At 36.2% G+C, this 14469-nt stretch overlaps 1 protein-coding gene across 8 annotated transcripts in view; it reads left to right on the top strand.

Annotated features, from left to right (window-relative positions):
- The window catches only part of TP63 (tumor protein p63), a gene marked incomplete at both ends in the record, with an annotated part of 216509 nt that overhangs the window by 182053 nt on the left and 19987 nt on the right, over positions 1-14469 (top strand). For 5 of the 8 annotated variants that reach the window (XM_081075337.1, XM_081075339.1, XM_081075340.1 and 2 more), the window contains 5 exons: positions 6591-6777; positions 7869-7984; positions 8966-9075; positions 9739-9875; positions 11847-11929. In XM_081075337.1, coding sequence (XP_080931463.1) covers positions 6591-6777; positions 7869-7984; positions 8966-9075; positions 9739-9875; positions 11847-11929 — 633 coding nt within the window. The remainder of the gene's footprint in view (positions 1-6590; positions 6778-7868; positions 7985-8965; positions 9076-9738; positions 9876-11846; positions 11930-14469) is intronic. The other 3 variants (XM_081075338.1, XM_081075341.1, XM_081075343.1) reach the window with 1 other exon arrangement.

Genomic DNA, 14469 nt, shown 5'->3' with positions numbered 1-14469 from the left:
ATGCATGATGGATAGAGAACGGGGGTTGCAAGTAAGACTTACATGGTCCTGAAAATTAGGAAAAGCAGAAGGAATAAAAATATAAGTGTTAAAAAAATAAAAGGAAGAAAAATTGAGTTGACTTTAATCATTTAAGTTGAAAGAACTCACCAATTTCCAAGTAATTTCAAGAAAAGAAAAAAGAATACATTTAGAAACATTTTCACTTTTTTTTAAACAAAATAATTTTTCAAGGATCTTAGGAGAAATGAGTGGTTTATTTGATTTAAAAGAAGAAAATTCAAATTGACCTCAGACTTTTCTCAGCACCAAAATATGTATTGACTCAATTAACCAGTTTCAAAGGATCCAGCTAAAACTGATTTATGTACTAAAGATTTTTGTACTAAAATGTGCCCTGCAGTGTTTTATTTAATATTTTTAAACTGGAGTAAAATTTATACTATATAAGAAAGTCATGGTTAAATAATATATCCCTTTTTAATACTATAATTGCAACCACTTACAATTATATTTTTAAATTTGAACAACCTCATGATATGTTAAATAAAAAAGATGCCAAACATTTTTATATGTCCCCGTTTATATAACTGCGTGTGTGTGTCTATGTGTGCAAGTGTACGTGTGTGATTTTATGCATAGGAAAGAGTCTAAAATGTTAATGGTGTGCAATACTTGCATACAGAATATTCCTGAGAGAAATTAAAGATGTCCTTTAAATGGAAATATATATTATGTTCATGGATTAGAATACATAATATTTGCTGAGGTATCAATTCTGCCCAAGATGACCTATGCGTATATATTTGACACTATCTCTTTCAAAACTCTACCATGCAATTTTGTAGGAATTGACAAACTGCTTGTAAATTTAATAATGGAAATTCAAAGGGCCTAGAATAGCCAAATCAATTTTGAAAAAGAAAAACAAAAATGGAGGACTTATATTACTTGATTTTAAGACTTCCTATAATAAGGTTAGAATAATCCAGACAGTGTGATACCAATGTATGAATAGACATATAGATGAATAGAAAAGAAGAGAGTGTTTAGAAAGACTGAAACACATATGGTCAATTAATTTTCAAAAATGATTCTAAGGCAAATCAACAGGGGGAAGTGATAATGATAATCTATTCAACCAATGGTATTGGAACAATTGAATATCAATTAAAAAGAAGAAGAGAGAGAAGAGGAAGAAGAAGAGGAAGGAAAAGAGACTAGAAATAGATATAGGACTAAACAGGAGCTAAGATTGTAACTCTTCTACTAGAAAACCCCTCTAACGTTGGGTTTGACCAAGATTTCTTAGAACACAAAAAAAGTGCACCATAATGGCAAAATATTGATAATTTTTCAATATTAACTATTTTTGGAAAAGAACATAAAATGGAGTAAAAAAATGGAGTAACAAAAAGCAAAATATTGATAATTTTTCAATATTAACTGTTTTCGGAAAAGCACATAAAATGGAGTAAAAAAAGGCAAGCTACAGACTGGGAGAAAATATATATTTTGAAAACTTATATCAGATAAAGAACTTCTATCCAGAATACATAACAAACTTTTGCAACTCAAATTAAGAACACATACAGCCCAATTAAAAAATTAAAATATATAAAGTATGAAAGATTTGCACACACTTCAAAAAACAACAGTAAATAAGTATGTGAAATAATATAAAATGCATATAAATACATATTTTTAATTTTAATTATATGGAAGTATAATTATAAATGAAGTATATGAAAAATAAGTATATGAAAAGTTGTTCAACATCATTATTCATCAGGGAAACGCTATTTTAAACCACAAGGAGAACCACTACATCCCTGCTGGAATGGCATTAAAACTGACAATACCGAGTGCTAACAAAGATGTGAAACCCTCACACATTACACATGGCAATGTAAACTGGCACAGCTTTATTGTAAAAGATTTCGGCAGTTTCTTATAAAATTAAGCATACACTTACCTAGCAATCACATCACTAAGCATTTATCCAGAAAAATGAAAACTTGTCCTCACTAAGATTTGTATATGAATATTCATAATAGTTTTATTCACAGTAAATACAAACTGTAAATAATTGGTGAATTGTTAAGTAAAGTAATTCCACTAAATAATAAGATGGAATTCTGATACATCCAAAAACATGGATGATCTCAAGTAAAAGAAGCCAGGCACATAAGATTATATGCTGTATTTTCAATTTTTACTTTTTTTAATTTAAGTATAGTTGGTATATAATCTTCTATTCATCATATTAGTTTCAGTTGTACAATATAGTGATTCAATATTTTTATACCTTACAAAGTGAATCCCCCAATAATTCTAGTAATCACCGTGTAAACTTGTCACAATATTATTGACTATATTTCCCTTCCCCTTTTCACCAAATCCCTTACCCCTACCCTCCAACAGACAATTGGTAACCATCACTTTGTTCTCTGTTTCTATGAGTATGTTTTTGTTTTATTTGTTTAGATTCCACATATAAGTGAAACCATATGGTATCTGTCTCTCTCTCTGCCTGGCTCATTTCACTTAGCATAAAACCTTCCAGATCCATCCATGTTGTCACAAATGACAAGATTTAATTCTTTTTTACTGTTGTTTAATACTCCATTGTATCGTTCCATTTTAATAAAATTCTAAAACTGTAAAAGTGCAGTGAGAGAAAGCAGGTACCTGATTGGGAAAGGGTCGTAGAGAGGATAATTGCAAAGGATATAAGATAATTTTTATGAAGGGGCGATTAGGGGAAAGGCAAGGGGTGGGGAAGGAAATAGTCTGTGCCTTAATCATGATAGTGGTTACATAAGTGTGTACAATTGTCAAAAGTCATTAACTTGTACCTTAAAAATTGATGTACAGTATAGTAAATTACACCTTAAAGCTGATTATAACAAAACAAAGCATACTCATATACACCCAAAAGACGAAATTAAGCCTTAGAATTAGAGAATCTCAGATCAATGTTGGGAAACATTTTAGAGGTGAATGTTGGAAGTCTCAGAGAGAAAGAGAGAGAGAGATTAAAAGAAGACAAATGGGTTCCAATTTGCAGTCTCAGCTGACTTGAATCACCAGGGTATTTAAAAATGTGGGTATAAATCAGATTCCCATTTTTTGTGATGTTTCAGAAGCCTGGACAATTGATGAAGAAAATTATGGCTATTATGTCGGGAATGAGGAATCGGGGATGTCTAAGGAATTATGAATATATGAGAGGCCAGGGAGACTGAATTTAAACATCATGACAGAACCAACTAGCAAACAATGAAGCTTGTTTTTTTTTTCTTTTTTTTTTTTTTCCAGTTGCAGAAGCTTGGCTTTCTAAAGCACTGACTATGCCATACCACTTCTTCTGTCTCTCTAGTAACTGAATAACAGGCTTAATAGTTCAACCAGAAGCAATAATCACAATGTGTCTTGACTCTGGTCAGCTATTTAGATTTAGTCAATATGAAACCCTCATAACTAAAATTGGAAAATATGGTCTACAATACTAGATAAATCCTAGCTGAGGACTGATAGCTATAGGCATGGTGTGGAGAATAAAGGAAAAACATGAATATTTCAGACAGGGAATAGCACATTTGAATTGTGGGTGATGGATATAAGTGTATTGTATGTTTAAGGCATTAAGAGGTTGTATGTGTAGAACATGGGGTGAGAAGTCTGTGTGTTTGGTGTGTGAGGGGAAGGAATGAAAAAGATGGGGACAGAACACAAAGGGCTTTAATAACCCACATGAAAGAGTAGGACCTCATTCATGAATTCCCAGCGTAATAGAAGTCCTGACAGACAGTTGGCACTAGGGTCCAGGGTGGTTTCCTCCTACTCCAGGGTTTTTTTCAGTTCTATCATATGCCGACTCTCCCTGCCATTAAATGAACAAACATTATTATACTGAAAAATAAATACAGAGGAATTATTGATATTAAGTAGACCGTTTTGACCTTCATTTTAATGTCAGGCGTGATTGTATACCTTTTAAGTTGATTCAAAAAATAGCCATGTTGTTGGGAATTAGAAAAATGTGAAAGTAAAAAAAAATTGCACCCCTGAGCCATGAACTAGAGAGATGTTACAGGACCGAGGCCGACTTATATACCAGTTGTTAACCAGCTCTTCTCTGTGACCTCAGGCAAGTCCTTTTTATGCCTTAATTTTCTTTTCTATAAAATAGGTAAAATAACGATCCATTATCTATTATTTGCAATCCTGAAATTCAAAGGGCTCTGAGAACCAAACGTTGGTTTGGTTTGTTTTAATTTCATAAGTTTGTGCCAAACTCATTTGGTGGTGAAATCCATCTTGAATTTGAAGCTTTATAGTCATTTCCCAGACGATATGAATATTCTTGAATTTTGCAGAACTGTTCGGGTTTGGTTATGGGACACTGCCCTAAATCCTGCTGGAGCTGCTTATAATATATACGATATGAACTTTACTCCCTTTCTAAAATCTAAACAGTTCTGGATTCTGAAACATCTAGCTTCAGGGGTTTCAGATAAGAGATTGTATACCTATGAAACCTTCCTCATAGGGTTATATGAGGATGAAATTTATTACAACAGAACACAGAAAATGGTGAAGCTATTATTATTTATCATTATTTAAGCTCATTTTAGATTCCGTTCTCCCATTCCTGAGAATGAGCAAGGATTAACACCTAATGATGCCTACATTTATTCTTAGTACTTTTATATTTCAGTCTGTCAAATTTGATTTATAGTATATCAGTTATTGAAATGGAATGTTTCTTTTAACTGTCCTCCTCTGAACACTTATCTTTTTTTTTTTTTTTTTTTGCTTGCAATCTTTACATACTTGGATAGATGCTTTATTTGCCTTCAGGTGTTTGCTGACAGACTTATTTTTCAGTCATCTTTCCTAAGGTTCATCTTATGAAACTTATGGTTAGATTATACTGCTCCTAACTGAAAATACATCTTATTTTCTTGAAGTTCTCGACAAAAGTGAGTTCTTAATACATCCTAAGACAATGTCTTTTGTTTTTAAAGTCATTGGTGAAAAACACTAGAGTAAGAATATCCATCGATATTTCTTTTAATCAGTGCTTCCAAAATAGAATTATACATTTGTGGTTGATTTTCTTGGCATACTTCTATTTTTTCAAGCTATCAAAAACCCTTTTGCTGCATTTAATCCTTGACCTGTGGGCATGGAGAACAGATTACCCAATATAATTCTAGTATTGAGAAATTTTTAACTGAAAACTTCATATGCTGAAATACTTGGGATACAAAGAAAGATTATTTAAATCCATATTATATTTCAAAAGGAAAAGATCAAGCTCTTATTTTTAAATGTACTTTTTGGTAGGATATTTGCTTTTAGTCAGAGTTGGGTTGGAACATATCAATGATGATTCTCTTTGCCACTCTGTTGCCTGTTCCTCGTGTCTTTCCCCTGGAAGGATGTCACTGCCAAGTTATGATTGAAACCTGTATGAGTGTGTTTACCTTTGTTTGGGTAAGTGTTACTAGGTGCCCATTCTTGGCTGGCGATTCTAGTGTCTAGGTGATTTCACTCCAGCATCAGAATGAGTAGGAATGAAGTGATGGGACACTGACCCAGAGAGCAATAGTGCTAAGGTTTAATATAGTATACGGATTAGAAGGAAGATTTTTCTATACTGGTTCAGAGATGGGAAAGGAAATCAACACATGAAGATTTTGTTTTCTTTTTCTGTTTGGTCCTACATCTCATGCTTTCTCCATACTATTTTGCCAATTATACAATCGACCAACCAACCATTGAACTCCCTCTCCCTGCAGAAGGAAGTGTGGGCAGGAAAAAGTTTCACTCACTTGTGAGTGAAAATATCTCCATCTTGAACCTTTTGCTGCCATAATTTGCTGTGTACATTAGGCCAGTCCTTTTTCTCATGAGAACATGGGACCAAATGGCTGCTTCCAGATCTCACATTCTCTTAGGCTATGACATTAGAAGATAAATTTGGCAGTTTGAGAAACTATTGCTTTGTTGTCTAGCTGGTTGACCTTGGGTAAAATTGTCTCACTCTCTGCCAGACATTCCATCTTAAAAGAAAGAGAGAGAGAGAGAGAGAGAAAAGAAAAGAGGAAAATTCCATAAACCCTAATTCCTATGAGACTCTCTAGAACATTATAAGAGCAGGATTAATTAGAATCTGTTTACTATCGCTCAATTCATGTGAATATTGTTTTTCCATTTAGTTTCTGGTACTCTATGAAGCTGCTCATGGTACTAATCATTTAAACCCCTCTGAGACCCAGTTTCTTCATCCTAAAGAGAAAATAACAGGAAATAATGGTATATATGTGTTTTGATATATGTGAAACCTTTTGTAAACATTGGATTTTATTAAAAGTAGAAAAATATTATTATTAGTTTGATTAACAAATAGAATTCACTATAATAAGATTGTGAGATGTCGTGTATATAGTAGCCAATGGTAAACATGCTGCTCTAAAGGCTGGAAAAGGGAGACATTATTTCCTCACTCTGATTTGATGTGTAACAATATCTCCTGTTGGTTCCTTCCCTCTCTCCACCATTGGCCGATCTGTAAGCAGTATTCCACTGAACTGAAGAAACTATATTGCCAAATTGCCAAGACATGCCCCATCCAGATCAAGGTGATGACCCCACCTCCTCAGGGCGCTGTCATCCGTGCCATGCCTGTCTACAAGAAAGCTGAACATGTCACCGAGGTGGTGAAACGGTGCCCCAATCATGAGCTGAGTCGTGAATTCAATGAGGGTAAGGAGAAGAGGATTCTGTGGTGTTCAACTAAGCTTCTTGGCAATAGAGATCCAGTGCAGATTTTTGTTGGGAGCCCACTTACCTGGTACCAACCTCTGCAATCTGGTGGTAGTTTGTCTGCCTCTTTGGCTGACAGAGTGAGAATAATGCTCAATAAATTTGTGGCTGTCACAATGATTGAACTATTTAATTTAATCTTATTAGATAACCTGGACTTGCTTCTCTACTCCCTACTGCTTCCTTACCTTTCTTTTTCTTCTAATAAGAAGGTATAAGGAAAACAAGGTAGCTTTGGTCATCACTGTTATGGTTTCCCATTCTTGAATCATGGTTAAGAACACATTTGTGGTTTTCCATTCTTGGATCAGCATCTTTCTTTTGGAACTCTGTCCAATGTCACAATTTTGTGAAACTATGCCTATACTCTTTATAAAACTTGCTTCCTTTTTCTTATCCTCCAACCTCTTTTAGCATGATACAACCAGTAAGTTTATCATCTTTATGATCAAAGAAAAAGGTCTAAAGATGGAGACCTTGTGATGGAGAAAAGACCAGGCTAAGTGATAATGATGTCCTTGTCATCTGTTGCCTCTTATTTTTACTGCTCAATTTTTGGATAGCATCTCTCGAGCTGATTTATTATTATTATTATTATTATTATTATTGTTAACTTGTTTCTTTTCCTTTCATTTTCCACAAGCTAGCAAAATCCCCTCTATGGATACCATCAGAGATGTATTTGTAGAGTTCTCTAAAAGCTTGAATCATTAAACTTAAGCACCAGAAACATAAAATTCCATTAAATATATATATATATATATATATATATATATATATATATGCATATTCCAGTCCTTTCTGTTGCTGTAAAGTTTGTGACACCTTCATGTATTAGATATCTGGCAACAGTATCTGTTCCTTTTTTTAAGGATGTATATATATCCTCTATTAAACAAACCATTCCTTAGGCCACCAACCTTTTGTCTATGTGGTTTGTTTGTTTCTTTCTTTCTCTCTCTTTTTTTTTTTTTTTTGTTTTGTTATTTGAGGGTAAAGAACTAACTATTTTGCCTTTCTTTGTTCTGCAGGACAGATTGCCCCTCCTAGTCATTTGATTCGAGTAGAAGGGAACAGCCATGCCCAATACGTAGAAGACCCCATCACAGGAAGACAGAGTGTGCTGGTACCTTATGAGCCACCCCAGGTAAAAAGATAAAGGCTGGGCTGAGTTGGGAGAGGATTAGTTTCGGTGACACCAGGTGTTTCAAGCATCTATTTCTGTCTTAGTCATTGTCCTCAAATAGGTAACTTTTCTATATCTCTTCTCTTCCTCTTCTCCATAGACTGCTCCTCTATCCTCTTAAAAACTCCTAAATTTGTACTAACTTAACTTGGTAACATGGCTCTGTGCCCATGTTCCTATCTTAAAGGCTGGTAATAATTGGACTTGCAATCAGTTTAATACATGACCTTATCTCATCCAGAGAATTTAAATGGCAAATGAACTGGTAGCGAATGTGCCCCAGTTCTGGATGCCGGTATTCTTCTAGCCCGCAAATGGGAGTCACTGACATGGATCTCTTAGCTGAAGTCTGAGTGAACATGTGGCAGATTAGAAAAGCAGAACACTAGTGTAATAAGACCAGAGTCTTGGTGTGCTATGTTAACCTTTAGCTGTGACTCTTCCTCTCTGGATTTGAGTTGCCTCTTCCATAAATGTGCGCTTTGTGACTAGATTTAGTGCTGAGGACCTTTTAAGTTCCCGAGTACTATTTATGAAAGTGTACCTTCAAATTTATAATATACTGTTTTGTCCACATAGGGACAATATCCCTGGAGCATCACTGTTATTTTGGGTAATGTTTTCAGCTTTCCCTTTACATTGATATTCACATATGTGATGAACGCTGGATTGGGTGATACCTATCAGCTTACAAATGAATAGGGTCAAAGATGATTATTTTTTAAAGCCTAGCTCAATGTTGCAAACATTAGCTTTAAGCTTCCCAAGAGGAGAGACAAAGAAGAATCTGCAATGGGTGTTAGAGCTTCTCCTCCTAGAAAAAAGAAAAAAACTCACATCACTGAATCAGAAGCGGAGTTGTTTAAATAGAAGGAAGAACTAAGAAGAAAAACTATTAGATCAAATGATTGTTAACATAGACTCTTTTTCTTCCATGTTCAGGTTGGCACAGAATTCACAACAGTCTTGTACAATTTCATGTGTAACAGCAGTTGTGTTGGAGGGATGAACCGCCGTCCAATTTTAATCATTGTTACTCTGGAAACCAGAGAGTAAGTGGCATACGCAGAATTGTCATTCTGCAAAAACCATGGGCAGAGGGCAAAATGAAATTGTGTTTGCTTTATCATTACCTTTGCATGTACAGCAGAGAGCTACCCTTGATTTTGTCTTTTGTGCTTTAAATCCTTGCTGCAAACACTTACATAAAAGATCTAAGAAAGTGGAGACAAAACAAGGTGGGTAAACAGAGGGAAAAAAAGCAGGGAAGGCAAGTCATTTCATACCTGAATTCTTGACATTTAACAGGAATACTTTCTGATTAGACAGTGTTTGTTTTCATCTGGCCCCCAAGGCATTTAACAGTTTCTTTGAGTAAGTCTGGGCTGCCTAAGGGGATTTTATCCGGAGACATCCACTGGCTTAACTCAAGTTTCCTTCAAAATATGTAGCTAAATACAGCTGTTAAGCTAATGGCTTGGAGGTTCTTTGCAGAACAAATGGAATGTTGTTTACTAATATTGCTTGTGGCATGTAAGCACTTTTGTGTTCTGCCAAGTGCTTTTGGGTCCATCCTCAAAGAAGCTATGACTGAGCTGGTGGTGGTGGTGGTGAACTGGTGATGGCCAGCAGTTGAAATGGAAGTGGAAGAACTTCAGGGGACTTTCAAAACTCCTTGAAGTTGACCCTTTCCTCCCCTCTTCTCTAATTTTTAGTGGGCAAGTCCTGGGCCGCCGCTGCTTTGAGGCCCGGATCTGTGCTTGCCCAGGGAGAGACAGGAAAGCAGATGAAGACAGCATAAGAAAGCAGCAAGTCTCGGACAGCACAAAGAATGGTGATGGTACGAAGCGCCGTAAGTAGCTGTAGTGGCCAAGTGGGGTAGGGTTAAGTCTTCTTTAGATAGGGGGCTAGGGAGTGATGTTTGAGAAGCTCTATAATAAGTCCTAAGGACTCTAGGGCAAGTATGACTTGAAGCCCCAGAGCCAGTGGGAACAGCTATGACATTGATGGAGGTATTCAGATGGACTCCAGGTATGCAGTACAGCTTGACAAAAGCAACTAATCATTGTGAGGATTTCTTAGTCCAACAATTCTCAAAATGTAACTCCTGACCAGCAGCATCAGTATCATCTGGAAACTGGATAAAAATGTAAATTCTTAGTTCCAAGACTAACTTGGGTACTAAGTTAGTACTTGCTGAATCAGAAGCTGGGTGTGAGGCCCAGCAATCTGTGTTTAGTAAGCCCTCCAGGTGACTTTAATGCTAACTAGTATGAGAACCAGTATCTTAGCCTATTGGTATTAGTTTATCTTTCTGTTATTGAGCATGAGGGCCGAAAATACGTCTGCTTACCTCATGAATCTGTGGGAACAGTGAGATTTAAGGACGTGTTTCATAAAGCACAGTCTAGAGAATATATAGATCTGGGTTTCATTGAATCTTGGCTTGACCTTCTTGGGGGCCTCAGTTATCTTATCTATAGTGAGGCTAATGATTTGGGTCAGTTGTTTTCACACTTGCTTTGTTAAACAGTAAAAGTTTTTTCAAAAATGAAATATTTCAAGGAAGCCACAAGGCAAACTAGATGAAAGCAGAGATGCTCTAGTTGAAGGGACTGTGGCTCCATGATCTACTCGTAACCACTCATCAGGCACATGGCACAGAGGCCTAGCCCTCCAGCCAACAAAGTGTGAAAACTACTGATCCACACGTGCTTCTAACTTGTGAGATTTGATTCGAGACAGTGTCTTGCATAAATCTGACATCACCAAAACAAATATTTTAAAGCATGCCATACTGTGATTTATTTCATGAAAAACTGTTTTAGTTTTATTACTAGTGTCCAGAAGAAACAGAAATTATATTGCATTTTATAGAGAACCACAGAATGTTATGACAACTAGTCACCATCAACTTCTAACTGTTCAGTATGATTTGCCCTAACAACTATTAGGCTCTTTATCTCTCTGATTATTTCTCAAAAATATTGTGTGTGTGTGTGTGTGTGTGTGTGTGTGTGTGTGTGTGTGTGTGATTTAGATATATGATATAAATGATATATATTATTTATATATACATAGGATATAAAGTATTCAATTTAATGTTAAATATAATAATCTAATATAAATAATTATATTTCCACCCTAACTTTGCTCTTGAGTCAGCCTGGTGGCACAGTTCGGATAGTCTTTCCTCAGCACCTCAGTTACCTACAAATTAATGAATTTCAGTAAGAATGAATTATCTGAAATTTGGTGGAAGCATCATCTTTATACCCTGGATCCTGGATGTAGTTCCCAGGATCCTGGAAATCACAGAGATTTATGAGCTTAATTCACACACTGAAGAGAAAACTGACATACTAGAAAGTGAGACTGCTCGTCAGAAGTTATGCAATATATGTATTAACATGGTATGCATGAACACACAAGGCTGAATACATTGGCAAGACAACCTCTACAATATGCATTTACCACCTTGGAAGATAAATGACCTGAAAAATAAAACACAAAACCAATTTATCTTCCTTTTCTTAACAGCTGTTCACAGACACAGGTCAGTAAGACACAGGGATTCCTGCAGCACAACTGAAGCCAAAGGCCATTTCCCAGCATCCTTTCTTCCTTTCACTCCTTCTGCCTCATTATTGTTAGATTTGCACTTAATGTAAAAGCAGTCATCACCAATTAAATAGATGCTTAGAATAAGAAACTCTAATCTAACTCTAACCTCAGGTGTTGCTAGTGTTATTGTCTGTTTAGTAAATGTATTATTGCTTCAGAAATGTTCCTAGGATGAAACTTGCATTTTTTTCTTCACCAGCTTTTCGTCAGAACACACATGGCATCCAGATGACATCCATCAAGAAACGAAGATCCCCAGATGATGAACTCTTATACTTACCAGTGAGTTTTCCTTGAATATTCATGACTGTTTCATTTTCACCTTCTTTGAATCAGCTTCTACTCTATGGTCATATTCTGACTGTGACAACAAGAAAGGAATGATAAGGGCTAGTGAGATAAAAAGAGAGAAAATATATACTTTTTTTATTTTGAAAAATCAGGAATTTATCCCTTTCCTCCATAGTTTTAAAATATGTTAATAGTGTAGGGTCCTCTACTTAATTCCCCCCCCCCCAGTCAATGCTACTCTCCTAATACAATTTTTTTCTTGCCCCAATATTTAAAATTAATTTGTATTTCATTATTTAAGAATGGTAAGGTTATCCTAGACAACATGACCAAACCAATTTAGGACTAAAACTTTGTCAGAAGGATTTCACAAAGTTGATCATACAATAATCATAGAGAATTGATTTTGATTTTGATTTTTTTTTTAGGGAGTTATATAAAGAAAGTCAAGCAAGGCAGAATCCTCAATTATATGTAAATTGAGCCAGAAGACTCAGTCTAATTATTGTGTAAGACCGGTGTTCATTCCTACAAGGAACGTTAGTCCTCTCAAGTCCCTAAGGTGCCCTTTGTTAGACTATGGTTGTAGTTTGTTGAGTTTGTATTACCTTAGGTATTTGCCATCTAGAATGGTATCAAAGTTTTGGTAACCGGTACAGCCCTTGATGTTATCTAAACTGGCATGAGACAGACAAACAGCCAGGTTTGAGTGGGAGCTGCCACCCTGGGATTGAAGCTAAAGCAATTCAACAGGTTTAGGTGTGCCATAACTCCTTCCCTACCTTCTTTGGGCCCCGACCATCAGGGAAATAGACTGCTTACTGTTAAAACAATCAGACAGTGTCTTGTTTTTCAAGCTACATATGGAATCTGACCTGTGAACTTTAAACATTATCCTGATATATTAAATATAGTCGTCCCTCCGCTCCAACTCAAATACCAAAATCTGCGGATGCTCAAGGCCTGTAAAATGGCAGAGAGGCAGCCCTCCACATTTACAGATTCCCAACCACAGATCAAAAACACTGTTTTCCATCCAAGGTTGGTTGAATCTGTGGATATGAAACCCAGGGATATGGAAGGCCGACTGTGTATTTATTGAAAAAAAATAAATATGTGTAAGTGGATCCACACAGGTCAAACCCACGTTGTTCAAGGGTTAACTATATTCAAAAAACAAAAACAAACAAACAAAACAATAAGTTTTCAGCTTCTGAAATAGGAACCACTTGAAAAGCTGTTTTTAAATAAAATTTCAGTTTGTAGTAGTGAAAGAGGTACCCTGTAATCAGTTACATCTTAAGTTTAGTGAAGAATTAGCCAAACCAAAGTGTGTGAAAAACAAACAAAGAAAAACAATAACAACAACAAAAACCCTCAGTATAACATGAAATTGGTTGGTATTTGTTGAATGGCAAATATTCTAGACCCCAAGCATTCAGGGATCAGTATGATACAATTCTTACCTTCAAAGAGGTTGTCTTCTAGTGAGGAGACGAATAGGCATAATGTAATAAAATATTTGTTTCAGTAGAGCTAGGCATGGCACTATGAAAGCACATAGGATAGACAGAAGACTCATCCTAAGACAGTGAGGTTTAGGAAAAGCTTCTCAGAGAAGGTGATCGCAGAGCTGGAATGAGTAGGAATTAACCCAACAACAGATAGAAAAAATCTTTCCATTTCTGAATTCTGACAAATTCTGCCCATCATACTCAGGGAGGGGACTGGGGTGAAAAAGTAAAGTACCTAGGGTGCAAAATTTAAGCAGATAATCACTCTCAGGGCCCTGCACCTACCCGACGTGCCCCGCTAGCCTCACTCTAGTCCTGGCCCTGCTCATACTTTTTAAAACTTTTAATAGACACTCTTTAGGAGAGAAATACCTTTTTACCCCGGCTGAAAGCTTGTGTCCTTCCAGAGATATTTACAGGTGATTTTTGTTATTTGTGAGAGTTTTGCTTTATAAAGTCACAGTGCACACTTTGCTGATGAATACTGACCCATTGCTCCTAGGGGAAATACAGGATTTCTGTGAGCCTCTGGTCACAGCATTTTAAGCAACTAGTTAATACATAACCTGTTTTATGCGTGTTTCTGTTTAAAGACACCTTATTTAATGTATACTGTTTACTCATTAACATTGAATTCACAGCAGATAGCACTGTAACTCATGCCCCAATGAAGCTTATCTGTCCTATTCTCCATAAGGCCCATCGCAGCCTTCTTACACTCTGAACAAGACAGCACTTCCACACTACACTCCAGGACCCTTTTAAACAGCAAATTCACCAACAGAAAATGTGAAAAAAGGTGGCACTGAACAGACCATGAAAACCACACTTGTTCACAGCCCGAGCACTGAAACAAAAAGGCAGAGCACTGCCTTGTTCAAACTCAGCGGGGAGCATGCATGGGTGCCATCACTCTGCGCATGTCTGTGAAGGGCCGCCCAGTGCCACGAGTGTTGTTTCATGTTACAAATCAATGTTAGCAAGTACGCGAATTTGTCAACACAGAATCCATGAAAA

The sequence above is a fragment of the Rhinolophus hipposideros genome, assembly GCF_964194185.1.
Source record: "Rhinolophus hipposideros genome assembly, chromosome: 2".
NCBI classification, from domain to species: domain Eukaryota; kingdom Metazoa; phylum Chordata; class Mammalia; order Chiroptera; family Rhinolophidae; genus Rhinolophus; species Rhinolophus hipposideros.
Note: the sequence above shows the minus strand (reverse complement) of the source record. Positions and strands in the feature narration are given on the sequence as shown.